Below are 15,731 nucleotides of genomic sequence, written 5' to 3'. Positions count from 1 at the left end.
CACGGTAGCCCATGGCAACCCACCTGCCATAGCCAGCGACTCACGGCAGCCCAGCTCCAGGTTGAGCTGTTCAGCATCTTAGCTGTGGAGGACAGTGTCACTGACCCTCGTGGGATCCGAACCTGGGCCCTCTGGCATCCCAAGCCAGCTCTTAACCAACGTGCCACTCGGCCAGCCCAAGGATTGGTAGTTTTTAAAAGCTTCCAGGTGATTCTGATTTTCAGTCAGAGTTGGGTGCCAATAATGATTCCCTGTAAGCTCTAATATAAGGTAACCAAATCCAAAGCAATTTCCCCTTTTTTATGCCCATGTGGTTATTCGAGAAAATGTTTTGACAAAGTTAAGTAAGTAAACTTATAGGTATGCAGGTGAAATGGTCAAATGTCTACATATTTTAACTTGAGTATACATATTCAAAGTCATGTATGATATCTATTAATTTAGAATAACTGCTGTTTTAAACGCCACATTTCATAAAACATACTATACATTTTTGAGGTTGACCTCTTTATCCGTTTTTCAGTCAAATCGTCTTGTCTTCATTTAAGTTGAGATCCAGCACTTTTTTCATATCAGTGATTAGTCCTGGAAACCATCCACAGCCACAAGTACGGATTCACGTAATATCCAGACAGTTGTGTTTTTCATTTTTTTTTGTGTGTGGCTCTATATTTATGAACTCCATGATACATGTACTATAGTGCCTTTCAGCAGTGATCTTCAGAAGACACTCAGCATTTAATAATTATGAGGTCATACTCCCAGGAATAATGACTATCCATTAATTAATTTCCTTTGCTTCTCTTTGATTCCATCTGTTGACCTTAATGTCGGTTAAAACAAGCATTGATTGAACATGCTTGCTGTACCTGGAATTCCCTCCGTGAATGCTCCTGCCTGAGGGCCTCTGTTTTTGCTACTCCCTCTTTCCCCAATTAGCTGTATAATTTACACCTACACTTCCTTCAGATCTCTTCTTAAATGTGATCTTATCAGTGAGGCCTTCTGTGGGGTTTTTTTTTAACCCCTATACTCTTAGTCTCTTTTTCTTTTTATTCCATAGAACTTAAAACCACCATCAGCCAATAAACTAGATAATGCATTTTGCTGTGTATAATTTTGCCCAAATTTCTGAGGGAAAAATAAGGATGCATTATACGTGGATAGTACTAATTCCATAGCTATATAAATGTTTTTAATTCTCCTATATTTATGCTTATGAGTTAAAAGTGTACCGTAACTCTAGAAATCAATAACAACATCTGTAGGGCCGGCCGAGTGGTGCGATGGTTGAGAACTCGCTTGGGACGCCAGAGGGCCCCGGTTCGGATCCCACATATGAGGGCCAGTGAACTGCCCTCTACAGCTAAGATGCTGAACAACAGCTCAACCTGGAGCTGGGCTGCCATGAGTCGCCGGCGACGGCGTGGGCTGCAGTCCCTGTGGCAGTGGGTTGTCATGGGCTACCATGTGTGGCCAGCAGCCAGCGTGAGCGGCCAGCAGCCGCAGTGAGCGGCCGTCCAGAAGCCGGCGACTGATCTGCCTCGCCAGAGAAGAGCGCAATGATGGTGCCAACTTGGGCCAGTGAAGCAACATCCTCCACAACTAGATTGAAGAACAAAACGACAGCAACTTGTCTGGTCCCCTTCCCCCAATTCCCCAGCACTGTTCCCATCCCCCCAATTCCCCAATAAAAATCTTTAAAAAAAAAAAAATAAAAATAAAATAACAACATCTGTATGCAGAATAATACCCTGGAATACAATAATCGGTTTTGTTGAACTTACGACAAATTTGCAATGACGAAGGATTCTTGGCCTTCTGTGATGGGTTAACTATCGTAAATTTCTTATTGGTACATAAAATTTCTTGTACCTTGTATCTGTTCTTGTGTTTTGTAATTAATTGTTACGTAAAATTTCTTGTACCATAATATGTTAAAAAATAAATGCTAAAATTCCTTTGTAATACAAAAAAACAGGTACCTAAATGTAAACAAATAAAAATTTGAATTAAAAAATTAAAACAAGGGCGCAGCTGGATAGCTCAGTTAATAAGTGCACGAGCTCTGAACAACAGAGTTGCCAGTTCGGTTCTCATGTGGGCCATTGAGCTGTGTCCTCCACAAATAGACTGAGAACAACGGCTTGACTCGGAGGTGGGGGAGCGGAAAAAAATTAAAACGAAAGATTTTTTTCCCTGAAAGTTAGGGCCAAAAACATGGGTGCACATTTTACACTGCAAAATACTGTACTTTTTGATTGTCTGTCTGCCCCATGAGATTATAAATTCTATGAAGTCAGGGGCTTTGTTCATCCCTGTAATCCTGTTACCTAGAATGGTGCCTGGTAAATAATAGGAGCTTAGTAAATATTTATTGAATGATGAATGAATATATTTGAATGTATATTGAGCCTGTTTGTTCAAATCTTATCACCACAAAATAATTTAATGGACCCTATTCTCTCCTGATATTTTTTAAGAAAAACAGCTCCCTTAATTTGGGGCAGATATAGTAATTCAAGTCAAGTAAATCTTTTCTCCATGTAGATGTGGATTTATTAAATGTAATTAATATGTGCTTCCTACGTGGAGGATTTAATTTTCTTGTATAGTATGCCATTAAAAATAACAGTTATATGAAGGTACTAAATGTTAACTTTCATGTTGTTAGCAATCAGTAATGTTTTTCTTTTTAAAAATTTATTTGTAGATCTAACAGCTTTAATGCAGATAGAAACACAGGTAAGATTCTTATAGTTCTTTCCTTTAGTTTTTTAAATTGAAAGAGTAAGTACGTATAGTAAAAAATTAATAAGTTGAATGCTTTATTTTTATAATAAATGAGTCTGCAAAGTATGAAAAAGAGGGTGAGGCCACATTATAATAGCATCAACATTTGGTGGTCCAAGCATAAGTTCTCTTTTGAGAAGGTGCTTTTGCTATGAATAGATCAAAAAGTTTTAGCACTTTTGATTGATAAAGTTAAAAAATAAAACAAGTTTCACAGCTCAGCCTTCTAAACATATTAAATTCATCAGAGGTTTAGGTCAGGTTTCTCCACAATGAAAAGAGATTGAATAGAAGATATGAGATATTGTGTGGATTTATGTAGTTAACTAGATTTAATATAGTCTCCTTTGGGGGAAATAAGAGGGCAGTAACTGTGTTGTCTTTGCTCCTCAGCTTTCTGATATGAAGACATTTAGAAAATATGCTTGTTATCTTATGCAGCTGGAATAATTTTGTAGGGGAAAAGATACCTTAAACAAAAATCCTAGTATTTGAACTCTCCTGTAAATACAAATGTCATGTTTTTTGTTTTATTGTTATTCTACAAACCCTTGTTTCTAGATGTTTTTCCCCCTTATTTCTAGTAAACATGTATTTGCTTCTGAGCTGCCAAGAATTCTTTTTTTTTATTTTCAGATAAATTTAACTACACCTTGTGGAAAGGACAGCTTTTAAATAAAGGAAAGCTTTTGTGCTATATTTCTCTGAGGTCAGCCACTTGTGCTTTTTTGCCTATCAGACTGTAAGTATGTTACATTACAAGAAAATAGCAATGAATGATTGCTTGTTATTCAGTTTCTTATTTTGCTTTTTTTTTTCTATTATATTTAATTTTACTTTGGTCCATAAGAATTTAAATATAAATATTGGTTTATTTTTTAAAAAGATTGATTTGATAACTTTGGAAACTTAATTGGCAGAATGAGCCCTCTGCTTTTCTGTCTTGATTTGAGGATAGGCTAAAAAGTCATACACATTTATAGCATATAACTTTTTCTTAGTGAATTTAAATCTTTAAAGTGATTTTTAAAAGTTTTATCCTACTTAGATATATTTTCCATTTAGCAGTTTGAACATGATAGACTTAAAAGTTATCAGTTCTTTGTTGGAAACAGTGTTGATGTGGTGAGTTAGATTAAAATTTATAGGCTATTTTCAGTCACGTGCAACATGTTGGAATAGAAAGGCCTAAAATGATCTTTTGGTCCCACCACAGTAAACATGAGCCTTCATAAATGTTTGAAGATTATTTTAACAGTATATACTTGAATTGTCTTTAATAAAATGACAACCTTATATCCTTTGTGGTTAGTAATATTGGCATATAGAATTAGTTTCTGCCTTAAAGTTGGAAGGTTGGTAATATTGCCAGGCCATCTCTACCTGTGTATATATCCGGACTTTTAATATCAAATCATCTTTAGAATAAACTACGATATTAGTAAATATGCTGTTCTGTTTTCCAGCAAGATACTTTTGGGGGGGGTGGGGAGAGAGATAACATTGCTGGAGTTAAAAATACAGGTAAGGCAAATATGCTTTTTCAATTTTCTTTCAGTCCTGAGAAGTTAGACGTTGAAACAGTTATGAGTATTGATCATCTGAAACAGAAAATACCTCCGGCGCTGTTTCACAAGGAAGCATACTTAGGTTCAAATGAAGGTAAAGTAACTTAGTTGTTGTAAAATATATGAGAAGCAGACTTGAATGTGAATATTTACTGTGTATTTTTTCTTATGTCAGTTTTGAAGAATGGAATGTATTGCAGCCTTTATGAAGTTGTGGAAAAGCCAAGAATTGGAAATAACATGGAGAGTTTACTGCAAAAACTGGAGAAAGAAAAGCTTGTGAGTTAAATTTTAAATGTTCTTCATTCTCCCTTTAGGAACATGCATGTTAATAAGTGATCATATTAATATTTCAATTTATTTCATTTTTGCCTCTGAAAGTACCACATGGTCTCTGTCTTTGTTGCTCTCATTTAATTAACAGTGTTTTGCTATGGCCTTTGGTATTCTACTGTTTAGCCTTGACCTTCTAACAGACAGACTTCAATAAAGTATCTTTGTTGTATATTGTGATTATGACTGTGATATTAAAAAAATATTTATTGAATATTTTTTAATGCAAGGTATATAGTTCAGTAAAGAATGAGACAAAGAGACTCTGTTCTTAACTACACAGAGTGATAAATGGAGTTACTCAGATAGATGTGGTTTGTTCCTGTAGAGACAGCGCCATATTTGAAGATTAAAAATGGTGCTTTGTGAGGTTGAAGGAATAAAAGAACACTATAGTAGTTGAGGGGAAAGTGGTAGAACGTGAGGATGGGAAAGTGTGTACGAGGATGTCCTGCAGCATGTGAAATAGCATCTTATTGTGATTTTAGCTTATATTTTCCTGAAATATGATGAGTTGATCATCCTTTCGTAAATTTGTATTTTTTAATGTTCATTTGCCTCTTTTTCCTTTGAGTGGCTTATGTTTTCTTATAATTTGAAGAGTTTTGTATGTTTGGGATACTAATACTCAGCTATGTGTACTACAGTGTTTTTTACTTGCACTTGCCTTTTTAATTTGTTCATGGTGGGGTTTTTTTGTTTTTTTTTTTAAAGATTTTTATTGGGGAATTGGGGGGATGGGAACAGTGCTGGGGAATTGGGGGAAGGGGAACAGACAAGTTGCTGTCCTTTGTTCTTCAGTCTAGTTGTGCAGGACGTCGCTTCACTGGCTCAAGTTGGCACCATCATTGCACTCTTCCCGGGCAAGGCAGATCAGTCGCCAGCTTCTGGATGGCCGCTCACGGGGGCTTGAGGGCCGCTCATGCTGGCTGCTGGCTACACCTGGTGGCCTATGGCAACCCACTGCCACAGGGGCTGCAGCCTACGCCGTCACCGGCGACTCATGGCAACCCAGCTCCAGGTTGAGCTGTTGTTCAGCATCTTAGCTGTAGAGGGCAGTGTCACTGGCCCTCATATGTGGGATCCGAACCGGGGCCCTCTGGCGTCCCAAGCCAGTTCTTAACCATCACGCCACTCAGCTGGCCCGTTCATGGTGTTTTTTGAAGAACAAGTGTTCTTAACTTTAATGCAGTTGAATTTATCTGCCTGATTATTAGCACTTGTTAAGAAATCTTTTCTTACCCAAATATTGCCCTGTATTTTCAGTGTGTCAGCATTTTGCCTTTGGGACTAAGTCTTTAAACATATATATAGGTGGTTTTTTTTGTTTGTTTGTTTTTTCCCTGTTATATAGGAATCTAACTTTATTTTTTCCCCAATATGAAAATTAAGTTGTTCCTGCATCATTTACTGACTAGTCCATCCTTTCTGCACTAAGAAGTCTTGATATCTGGTAGGGTAAATTGCCCCACTTTATTCAGCTTTTTTAGGAGTGTTTTGCTATTTGAGATTCAGCTTTTTTTGTTTTCTTTTCAAAAAACTTTAGAATCAGCTTTTATGTCCCTGGTCCCCCCCCCCCAAATACATACACACACACACACACACACTTTATTGGGATTTCTTGGAACTGTATTAAATCTGTACATCAAATTTGAGAGAACTAACGTCTTTATGATACTGTCTTAATCATGACCCTTATTTCTTTAGGGTATTCTTTTAATAGCATGTTATAATTTTCTGGATACATGTCTTGCTTATTTTTTGTTAGATTTATGTATACACAGGCATCTTATATTTTTTGATGCTATTGTAACAGTATTTTTCATTCCAGTACATTTTCTGTTGTGTATATAGAAATGTAATTGATATTTACATATTGGTTTTATGTTAGATCCATATATGAAATTTGTTTATTTTGAACATTCTTTGGGATTGGTACATAGATTTCATTATCTTGGAACAACATTATTTTGGTTTTTACTCTCTGATCTTCATGCTTTTATTATTATTTTTTCTTTTGTAATTGTGCAATCTAGGATCTGTAGTACAATGTTGAATAAAAGTGATTGTAGACATTCTTCTTGATTTTTCAAAACAACATGTCTGACATTAACCATCAAGCAGTAGGTTTTTCATAGATACCTTATCAGTTTAAAATTTTTTCTTTTTTTTTTAACCATGAGTGGGTTTTGAATTTAATGCTTCCCTTTTGCATTTATCAAGATAGTTCCGTAGTGTATTAGGGTTTTCCAGAGAAACTATATATATGGGGGAGATTTTTTATAAAGAATTGGCTCATATAATAACTTTATTATAAAGTAATAGAGACTGGAAAGTCCCAAGATTTGCAGTTGGCAAGCTAGAGACCAAGGAGAGCTTATAATAGTTTCAATCTGAGTCCAAGTGTCTGAGATCCAGGAGAGCTGATGTTTCAGTTTGAGTCCATAGGCTTGGAAAGTGGAGGGGTTGGGGATTGGGGAGAGGGGCAAGGGTGATGTCCCAGCTCAAAGGCAAGCAGGATGAATTGCCCATTACTCCAGGACCTTCAGCTAATTAGATGAGATTCACCCACATTGGGGAAGGCAGTCTGATTTACTCATTATGTATGTATTCACTTATGTATGTTAAACACATCCAGAAACACCCAGAGTAAAGTTTGACCAAATATCTGGATACCCTGTGGCCCAGTCAATTTGACACATAAAAGTAACCATCACACACAGTATGTATCCTATAAACTTAATAAGATGAATTATGTTTATTTTTTTCCAGTATTAAATTATCCTTGTGTTGCTGGTTTAGAATACTCCCACCTCTTTAAAAAATAAAAATAAATGGTTTGGTCTCTGAATGGTTTGTTTAAGAATTTTGTATCTGTGATGATGAGTGAGACTGACCTGCAACTTTTTTCTTATATCGTCCTTGTCTACTTTTTGTATCAGTGTTATTAGGTAGTCTTAATTAAGAATTAAATAAGGTAGTCTTTCCTCATTTTGCAGTGGTTGGATGTATATAGGATTAGGACAATCTATTGTTTGGATGTTAGATAGTACTTAACTGCAAAACTATGCCTTTTGTTTATGGATGATTTTTAAAGTACTCAATTTCTTGTAGCTTGGTTCATTTGAATATATTATGATTTTGTTTTCGGGGAACGTGTCCATTCTCTGTTTTTTGATTTATTGGGATAGAATTATTTATATAGTCTCTTTTTAATAGCTGCTCTGAGCATTTTTACATGATATTTTCATTATGCTTTCTCTTGTTAGCCACTAGAGGTTTGTCTATTTTATTAGCCTTAAGAACCAAATTTTGGTTGTATATTTGCTTAACTGGTTTTTTGTTTTTGTTTTTGTTTTTGTTTTTGGCCTGAGCCATCCTGCCACCTGTTGGCAGCTAGTGGCAGCTCGGCTCTGGCCCATGTGGGAATTGAACCAGCGACCCTGTTGCTCAGAGTTCGCATTCTTGAGCGAGCTTTTAACCAACTGAGCCACTCAGCTAGCCCTGTTTTACCGTTTTGTTAATGTCAACTCTTAGTTTTAGTAACTTTTGCTTTTTGGGGCTTTATTTCAGAATTTTTAAATTGAAAAGGTGGTCAATGAATTTTGAGAGTTCCAAGTATTGCTTTAGTTGATTTCCAAATGTTTTAATACATAGTATTTTCATTATCATTCAGTTATAAGTATTTTTAGTTTCTGTAAGGTTTTCTGCTTTACACATGATAGAGAGGTATGTTTTTAAATTTCCAAATTATGAGAATACTTTTGTCTTTTTGTTTTTCATAATTTCATTGTAATCAGAACAGGTGGTGATAATTTGAAGTTATTGAGACTTGATTTAAAACCTACTTTGTGGTCAAGTTTTGTACATGCCCCCTTTGTATTTGAGAAAAAGCATATTCTTGAAATGTTGGAACCTGGGTACACAATCCTGGATTGACAACTATTTTCACTTAGCACTCTGATTATACTATAGTATCGTCTGTCTTTTATTTTCGTTGAGAGGTCAGCTCTTAGTCCAATTACTGTTCCTTTCTTTGTAGATCCTCTTTTTTTGTTTTCCTGGTTGCTTGTTTAAACTTTGGTGTTTTGCAGTTACATTAAATATATCTAGGTATAGATTTCTTATTTATGTAGCTTGGCATATATTCTCCTTTCATATCTGTGGACTGTATCTTCATTTCCAGAATATTAGTCATTGTCTCTCTGATTGTACTTCATTTATTTTATTTTATTTTATTTTATTATTTTTATTTTTATTTTTTTAGCTGAGCCATCCTGCCACCTGTTGGCAGCTCAGCGGCTGCTCAGCTCGGGCTGACTCGAACCGCTGTTGCTCAGAGCTCAAACTCTTGAGCGAGCTCTTAACCAACTGAGCCACTCAGCCGGCCCTTGTACTTCATTTATTTTAGACTGTCTAAGATTGAACCATCATATGTCAGACCTTTTCATTCTGTTCTTTATGTCTGTTAACTTCTCCTGTGTTTTCTATCTACTTGTTTCTCTGTGCTGCATTCTGAGTAATTTCATCATAGCTATCTTCTAGTTTACAAATTCTGTGTCTAGTGATGTTTAATGTGCTGTTTAATCCATTCATTGAGTTTTAATTTCACAGAGAATATTTTTTATTTCTAAAAGTTATATTTGATTTTTGAGATCTGCCTTGTCATTTTTTAAAACTGATTCTTGTTCATTCTTTCAGAAATAGTTACTGAGTATCTATTATGTTCCAGACACTGTTCTAGGAGGTAGAAGTTATCTTCTGGTATTTCTTACTATTATTTTCATCATTTTAACCATTTTAAAGTATACAATTCAGTAATTTTTAGTAGATTCACAATGTTGTGCAACCATTACCACTATCTAATTCCACAGTATTTTCATTACCCCAGAAAGAAACCTCATATTCATTAAGCATTTACTCAGCACTCCTTACTCCAGTCCTTGGCAACCACTAATCTACTTTTGTCTTTATGGATTTATCTATTCTGAACATCTCATATGAGTGAAATCATGCATTATGAGGCCTTTAATGCCTGGCTGCTTCCTCTTAGCCTAATAGTTTTAAAGGTCATTCATGTTGTAGCATGTATAAGTACTTCATTCCTTTTTATGGCTGAATAATATTTCATTGTATGGATAATCCCACGTTTTGTCCATTCATCAGTTTCCACCCTGGCTATTATGAATATTGCTGCTACGAACATTTGTATAATAATTTTTGTGTGAACTTTTTCTATTCTGCCAGTTATTTTCTTTATTTCTTTAAACATTCATTTCATACCTGTTGTTTTATATATTGCATCTGATTTCAGTTTGAAGCTCTTGGGTGTTTGAATCTGTTCTTTCTGCTGAATCTTAGGGTAGCTTATTTCCTTTTAAGCTTGATCATTTAAGATTGTGAGCTTAATATTTTATATTTTTAATGTATTTCTTGTACTGTAATGATTTCCTGTGATGTGTTATTGAAAAGTCAAAATAATAGAATCACATAATAAAAATCCACAGACTGGGTTAATACTGTTTTCTGAGAGGGACGGAAACAGTAAGGTGTAATAAATATAGGAAGCAGGAGCACAGGTGTTTCCTTTTCTAGAGGGCTAAAACTGTTTCTTTGAGCTAAAGCAATGTATATTACTGCTAAGGCCTCTGTCTGCCTGAGTATTGTTTCTGGGTGTTGATTCCCTAAGAAATGAGGCTTCTTAGAGAACAGTGGTCTTTATAAAATCCACTGAGCCAGTGGGATTTTAGAAACCCTGGTATTTGGAGTGGGTGAGAATTTAAAAGAATCTACTTGTTTTTCCTCAGTGACCACAAAACATGAACATCTTATTTGTGCTTCCCAACTTCCTGTTCTGACGACCAGGAGTTGGTCAAAATGTTAAAAGGGATATGATACATAAAACATTTTGGATAAAAGTATTTGAGTCTGAAACAAAAATTTTCAGGTATATTGTCCACCTTACTTTTGAGTGTTCAAACAGTGTTTGTATTAAATGTAAATTGGTAGCACAGTCACGTTTTGGCCTTTAAATTATGGGTTTTTACATAGACTGTTTATTGGAGTTGTTTAATAGGTATTTAAGTAGCATAAGTTTTCTTTCAGAACCCAGATAGTCTTTTGTGTTCAACTGCCATGCTTAGTTCTTCCTTGATTTACCCTTTCTTTAATCCAAAGGGGAAAAAAAAGATACTGTTAACTGTTTCAGTAGCCCCTGAACTGAGTTTGAGTTCTTCACATTACATTGTGTCTTCCCCTTCTTCACAGTGCCGTCAACAGTTTTTTTTCTTTTTTTTTGGGTGTACATTTCCAATTCAAAAGGGTATACTCTCCAGGGCATTGCTGGCTAACCTGGAATTGTTGTCTTTTTGTATTCTAGACTAAGATCTTTCTTTCTAGACTTGTCTTATACCTTTGTCCTAATCTGTCCTTTTGCCAGTCTTAACTATTGTGATGGATTTGCAGACTGTCCATCATATTGTAACTCTGCCTTTGCTCTATTGAAATGTCCTTCCCACAATCTCAAGCTCTTGGCAATGTACCAATCCTTCAAAATCCGCCTCCAATACACTTGCAGTATCTTTTCTCTGACCATACGCAAACTGCATATTTTCCCCCTTCGTATTGCTTTGTAAGTCTTTTTAGAATTTTTCTGTCTTATCTAGTTATTGATATTTCCTGTGTAACTAACTCTGTCCACCCAATATAAACACCTTGAGATCAAAGATCTTGTGTTGCTTGTCTTGGCAGCTGTCTCTGGCAAGGCAGATTGCCTTATGTGTGAAAGGTGTTCATTAAATATGCAAATAATTAGATTATAGCTACACATTTCATTTGAGATTAGCCTAAACTCTTAAAGGCAGCATTTGTGTCATACTTGTTTTATATTTCCAACATCCAGCACGTTGTCTTCGCAATTCATGTGTCTTTTGAATTGCTGAGGAAAATATTTGAAATCTTTAGTTTGGTCCTTGTGTTTTAGCTTCAAGGAAACATCAACAACTTGGTTTCACAGCTAATTAGGGGAATTTTCTCTTTATAAAGTTATGAAAACTAAGCAGTTTTTTATTTGATTAGAATTCTCTTAATCAGCAGAGTTGGAAAGAGTTTCAATTAATTCAGTAGCAATATTTTCCCTAAAGATGATCAAGAACTTTGTTTTCTTTATAATTAGTAGAAACTGCTGTGTCTGCCTTAAGGTCAGTAATATTAAAGCAGATTCAACTTCTCTGTTCCAAAAATGCAGGTACTTGTTAAACCTTTGGGAGACCGAGGATACCTTTTTCTTCTCTCACCTTATCAAATGGCTTCTCCATATGGTAGGCAAGCTCTTTAGTTTTTATAATTCTTTTTAAACTTTTTAGATAAAACATTGCTAATGAATTTGGCTTCTTTTTTTTTTTAGACCATCAAACTGTCAAGCCTCGAGTCCTACATGCTTTGTTTCTATTTCCAGAACCTAGAAGCATAGTTCATTGTAAGTTCTTTGAATATCTAAATCCAGTTACTTATAGATAACCTACATTTTATTGAAAATTTCCAGATAAACTCACTAAACATTTTGTCTTTCTTACATCATGTTTTGGGAAATACTGGAGGTATTAAAAGGTGTCAACGATATAAAACACAAGTTATATAACTTGATTGTTTTGGGGGTTTTTTTTACTATAAAAAATTTAGGTTTTAATCAGTGTTTTCACTAAATCATTGTTGGTTGTAATTGTTACATTACTGTAGCTTCACTGTTCAGAGTTTTATATTATATTTTTTAGCTTGGTTCATATTTGCATTCAAATTTTAGCAATTATAAAAGTATCATGTGCTAGGTTAAATATTAGGCCATTCAAAATTAGTATGAATTTTGCACAATGATGTTAGAGAAAATTTGCTATTCACCATTTCTAAAAACTAACTGTAATACTATATTAAGATAAAGTTCCCACAAATGGGTTTCATTGTTAAATTGAGATTCTTAATGGTAGACACTCAGTGCCTACATATGTCTCTTTATGGGGATAGAGAGTTCATGTGAATTTAAAGTTAAGTTTTAACAGGAAGGAGTGACATTACTATCATTTGCAGGATTGTCTTACTAGGAGCCTCAGATCTTGCCCTGCTTCTTTATTTCTCCTTACATTTTGCTTTCCGCAAGTTGAAAGGCCTAGGGACAATAGGAAATGAAGATCTTTAATGAGTGGGTATTTTTCCCTTTAAAAATATGTTCTGTAATTTCTTTTGTTTTAGTTTCTTATGGGCTCATTTTAGGCCCTTGGACTTAGAAGCATGCTATTCATATATTTCTATATTACATATATGTATTAGGATACATACTAATTTGGTTCACCATTAATGTATGAATGTTGTTAAATTTCTTTGACAATATATAGATTTGTATTTCATTAGTTTCTTGATTGCTAACATGGTTTACTCTTTTTCTTTTGTTTACAGCACAAAAAGGGTCAACCAATGCAGCACCACAGGAGAGACATGAAAACATGCCAGATGTATTAAAAATAACTCAGTTTTTACAATTTGCTTTGATTCGGTGTCGAAAGGAATTCAAAAGTATAAATACTATAAATTTTCATTCTGTTGTTGAAAAGTATGTAAATGAATTTTTTAAGCGAGGTTTTGGTTCAGGTAAACGAGAGTTTATTATGTTTCCATATGCTTCACGATTAGATGATAAAAAATTCTTATACCCAGCTCCAAAAAATAAATCCCATATTGATGATTGTTTGCATAGCTATATTTTTCAACCTGAAATGTATCAGTTATCTATTTGTAAATTAAAAGAGCTGTTTGAAGACAATAGAAAACTTCAACATTTTAGTCAGTTTTCAGATTATGAAGGCCAAGAAGAAATGAATGGTACAAAAAGGAAATTTGGAAAACGAAATAACTCAAGGTGTGACACTATTAAACCTGGAAAGCAGAAGTCATCTCACTCTTTGGATTATGATAAGGATAGAGTCAAAGAATTGATTGATTTAATTCAGTGTAGGAAAAAAAATGTGGGTGGGGACTCAGAAACAGAAGATATGAGAAGCAAAACTGTCTTGAAGAGGAAGCTTGAAGATCTACCTGAAAATATGAGAAAACTCGCCAAAACCACTAATTTATCTGAAAATTTCCATCTATATGAAGGTAAAATATTAGATTGCTCTTACATAGTATAAAAATAACAACCAAAAATATAGTAAAGTAGTTCTGTCCTTCTGGTATGGGGGTATGCAGATTACAACCTGAAAGTCAATCCAGCCTGTTCCCTGTTTTTGTAAAGAAAGTTGTATTGGAATACAGCCATGCCTGTTGATTTATGTGTGTATATAGCTGCTTTCACACTGTAGTGTCAGAGTTGGGAAAGAGACCCTAAGGCCCACAAAGCCCAAAATATCTGGTCCTTTATAGAAAATATTTGCCAACTCCTGCCCTAGCACATCAGATTTCTGAATTGTGTAGCTTAGGCTAATGTGAGAAAATAAAGTATGCTCAGCTTTTATCCTACTAATTAAACCTCTTATCCTTTTATATTCCTTTAATTTTATAATTGAAAAAGTACAACGTAGAATATTGCAGGGGTTTTTTAGTATGTTACTTAATGAAAGGAACCTTCTGAGCTTTAAAATAAAATTTCTTAGATGTGTACACATACTTTTTCCCCCTTAGGAGTCAAGTAATATGTTTGGCTTTTTCTTTTTTTCTATTTGTCTTTGCTTTTTTGTTTTAGTTGAAGAAAAATGGGAGACCCACCTCCCTTAAGTGTGTTTCAATATTGCAAATAATTTAAACCATTTTTTTCATATAGATTTTTAAGATCTTTACATTGCTAATCCATAAGCATGAAATATATTCCTTTGCATTCAGGGACATTTGATATAACAATCTACATTTTGTGCCACTTCTATTCTTATTGACTATGGCAGATCATAAATAACAACATGTGGCTAGTGGCTGCCATATTGGATAGTGCAGGCAGTTTAAATTAATTAAAATGAAATAAAAATTGATTTACCGTGTTATACCAACCACTGTATTGAATGGCACAGATAGAGAACATTTGTATTAATATCATTGCAGAAAGTATTATTTGAAAGTGCTGTTCTTTTCAATAACTTTCAGTGTTTTTGCTTTCCAACGTTTTCATTCTTGTGTGTGTTCTTAATCTCCTGGGTGGCCTTGCTGGCTTCTGTCACTCATTTCAGTATCACTTTGCTTTTTTGCTACCAATCTCAGCTTCTGTATTCAACTTTCAAGGCTTTGTTATAGGCCACTTCCAGCCTAGGTAGCCATGTTTCTCACTCTTTTTTCACATGCTCCTTGGTTAAGAATCATGTCTATTTCAGAATATGTCATGAATTTCCCTTTAGTTCTCTTTCTTTTTTCTTGAAGCATCAAACCTATCTTTGCAGCTCAGATCCGTCCTTAGCTTTCTGGCTGTTCTACTCGATGGTTTTCATCTCCTTTAGCTTATGCTGAATTTCTGCTCTGTGCTGAACCTGTTGACACTTATTGATCCATACTGTCTTATATATACTGTTGACATGTGTCTTGAGAGTTAAGTACTTACTATGTGCTAGGTCCTTTACATACTGGGGCTGCCAGAAAATATGTATACAAGAGGACACTTTGGTCAGCATTGCTCAAGCAGTAGTTCACTGTAATCAGAAGTGTCTGGATGCTGATGGTAACCACATTGAGCACCTCTTGTAATTGCAGAAGTCAAATGTGACTTGTATTCATCTTTTGTTATCGGTATATATTGAGTATTACAATTTTAATAGTTTTTTCCTTTTTTAAAATGTGTATACATTTTTTTGGCACCCTCTGTATATGGACTCATTTAATTCTTGTGTGCTAGACATTATCCTTATTTTACAGATGAGAAAATTATCTCAGAAGTTAAATAACTTTAGTTAAAGTTATGTAGTTCATCCATGTTTGAACTCAGTTCTGACTGATTCCAAAGCATTATTCTTAAACTTTGCTGTATTTCCTAACACTGAGCACATGATAGGCAAGAGACTTAAATTTTGG

General features: G+C 34.7%; 1 protein-coding gene across 4 annotated transcripts in view; it reads left to right on the top strand.

Annotated features, from left to right (window-relative positions):
- Positions 1–15,731, top strand: part of TASOR (transcription activation suppressor) — a 51,595-nt gene that overhangs the window by 16,264 nt on the left and 19,600 nt on the right. For all 4 annotated transcript variants that reach the window (XM_019654336.1, XM_019654335.1, XM_019654333.1 and 1 more), the window contains exons 8-14: positions 2,714–2,745; positions 3,430–3,535; positions 4,352–4,455; positions 4,537–4,640; positions 11,941–12,013; positions 12,100–12,171; positions 13,143–13,841. In XM_019654336.1, coding sequence (XP_019509881.1) covers positions 2,714–2,745; positions 3,430–3,535; positions 4,352–4,455; positions 4,537–4,640; positions 11,941–12,013; positions 12,100–12,171; positions 13,143–13,841 — 1,190 coding nt within the window. The remainder of the gene's footprint in view (positions 1–2,713; positions 2,746–3,429; positions 3,536–4,351; positions 4,456–4,536; positions 4,641–11,940; positions 12,014–12,099; positions 12,172–13,142; positions 13,842–15,731) is intronic.

The sequence above is a fragment of the Hipposideros armiger genome, unplaced genomic scaffold (assembly GCF_001890085.2).
Source record: "Hipposideros armiger isolate ML-2016 unplaced genomic scaffold, ASM189008v1 scaffold_220, whole genome shotgun sequence".
Classification (NCBI taxonomy): Eukaryota; Metazoa; Chordata; class Mammalia; order Chiroptera; family Hipposideridae; genus Hipposideros; species Hipposideros armiger.
Note: the sequence above shows the minus strand (reverse complement) of the source record. Positions and strands in the feature narration are given on the sequence as shown.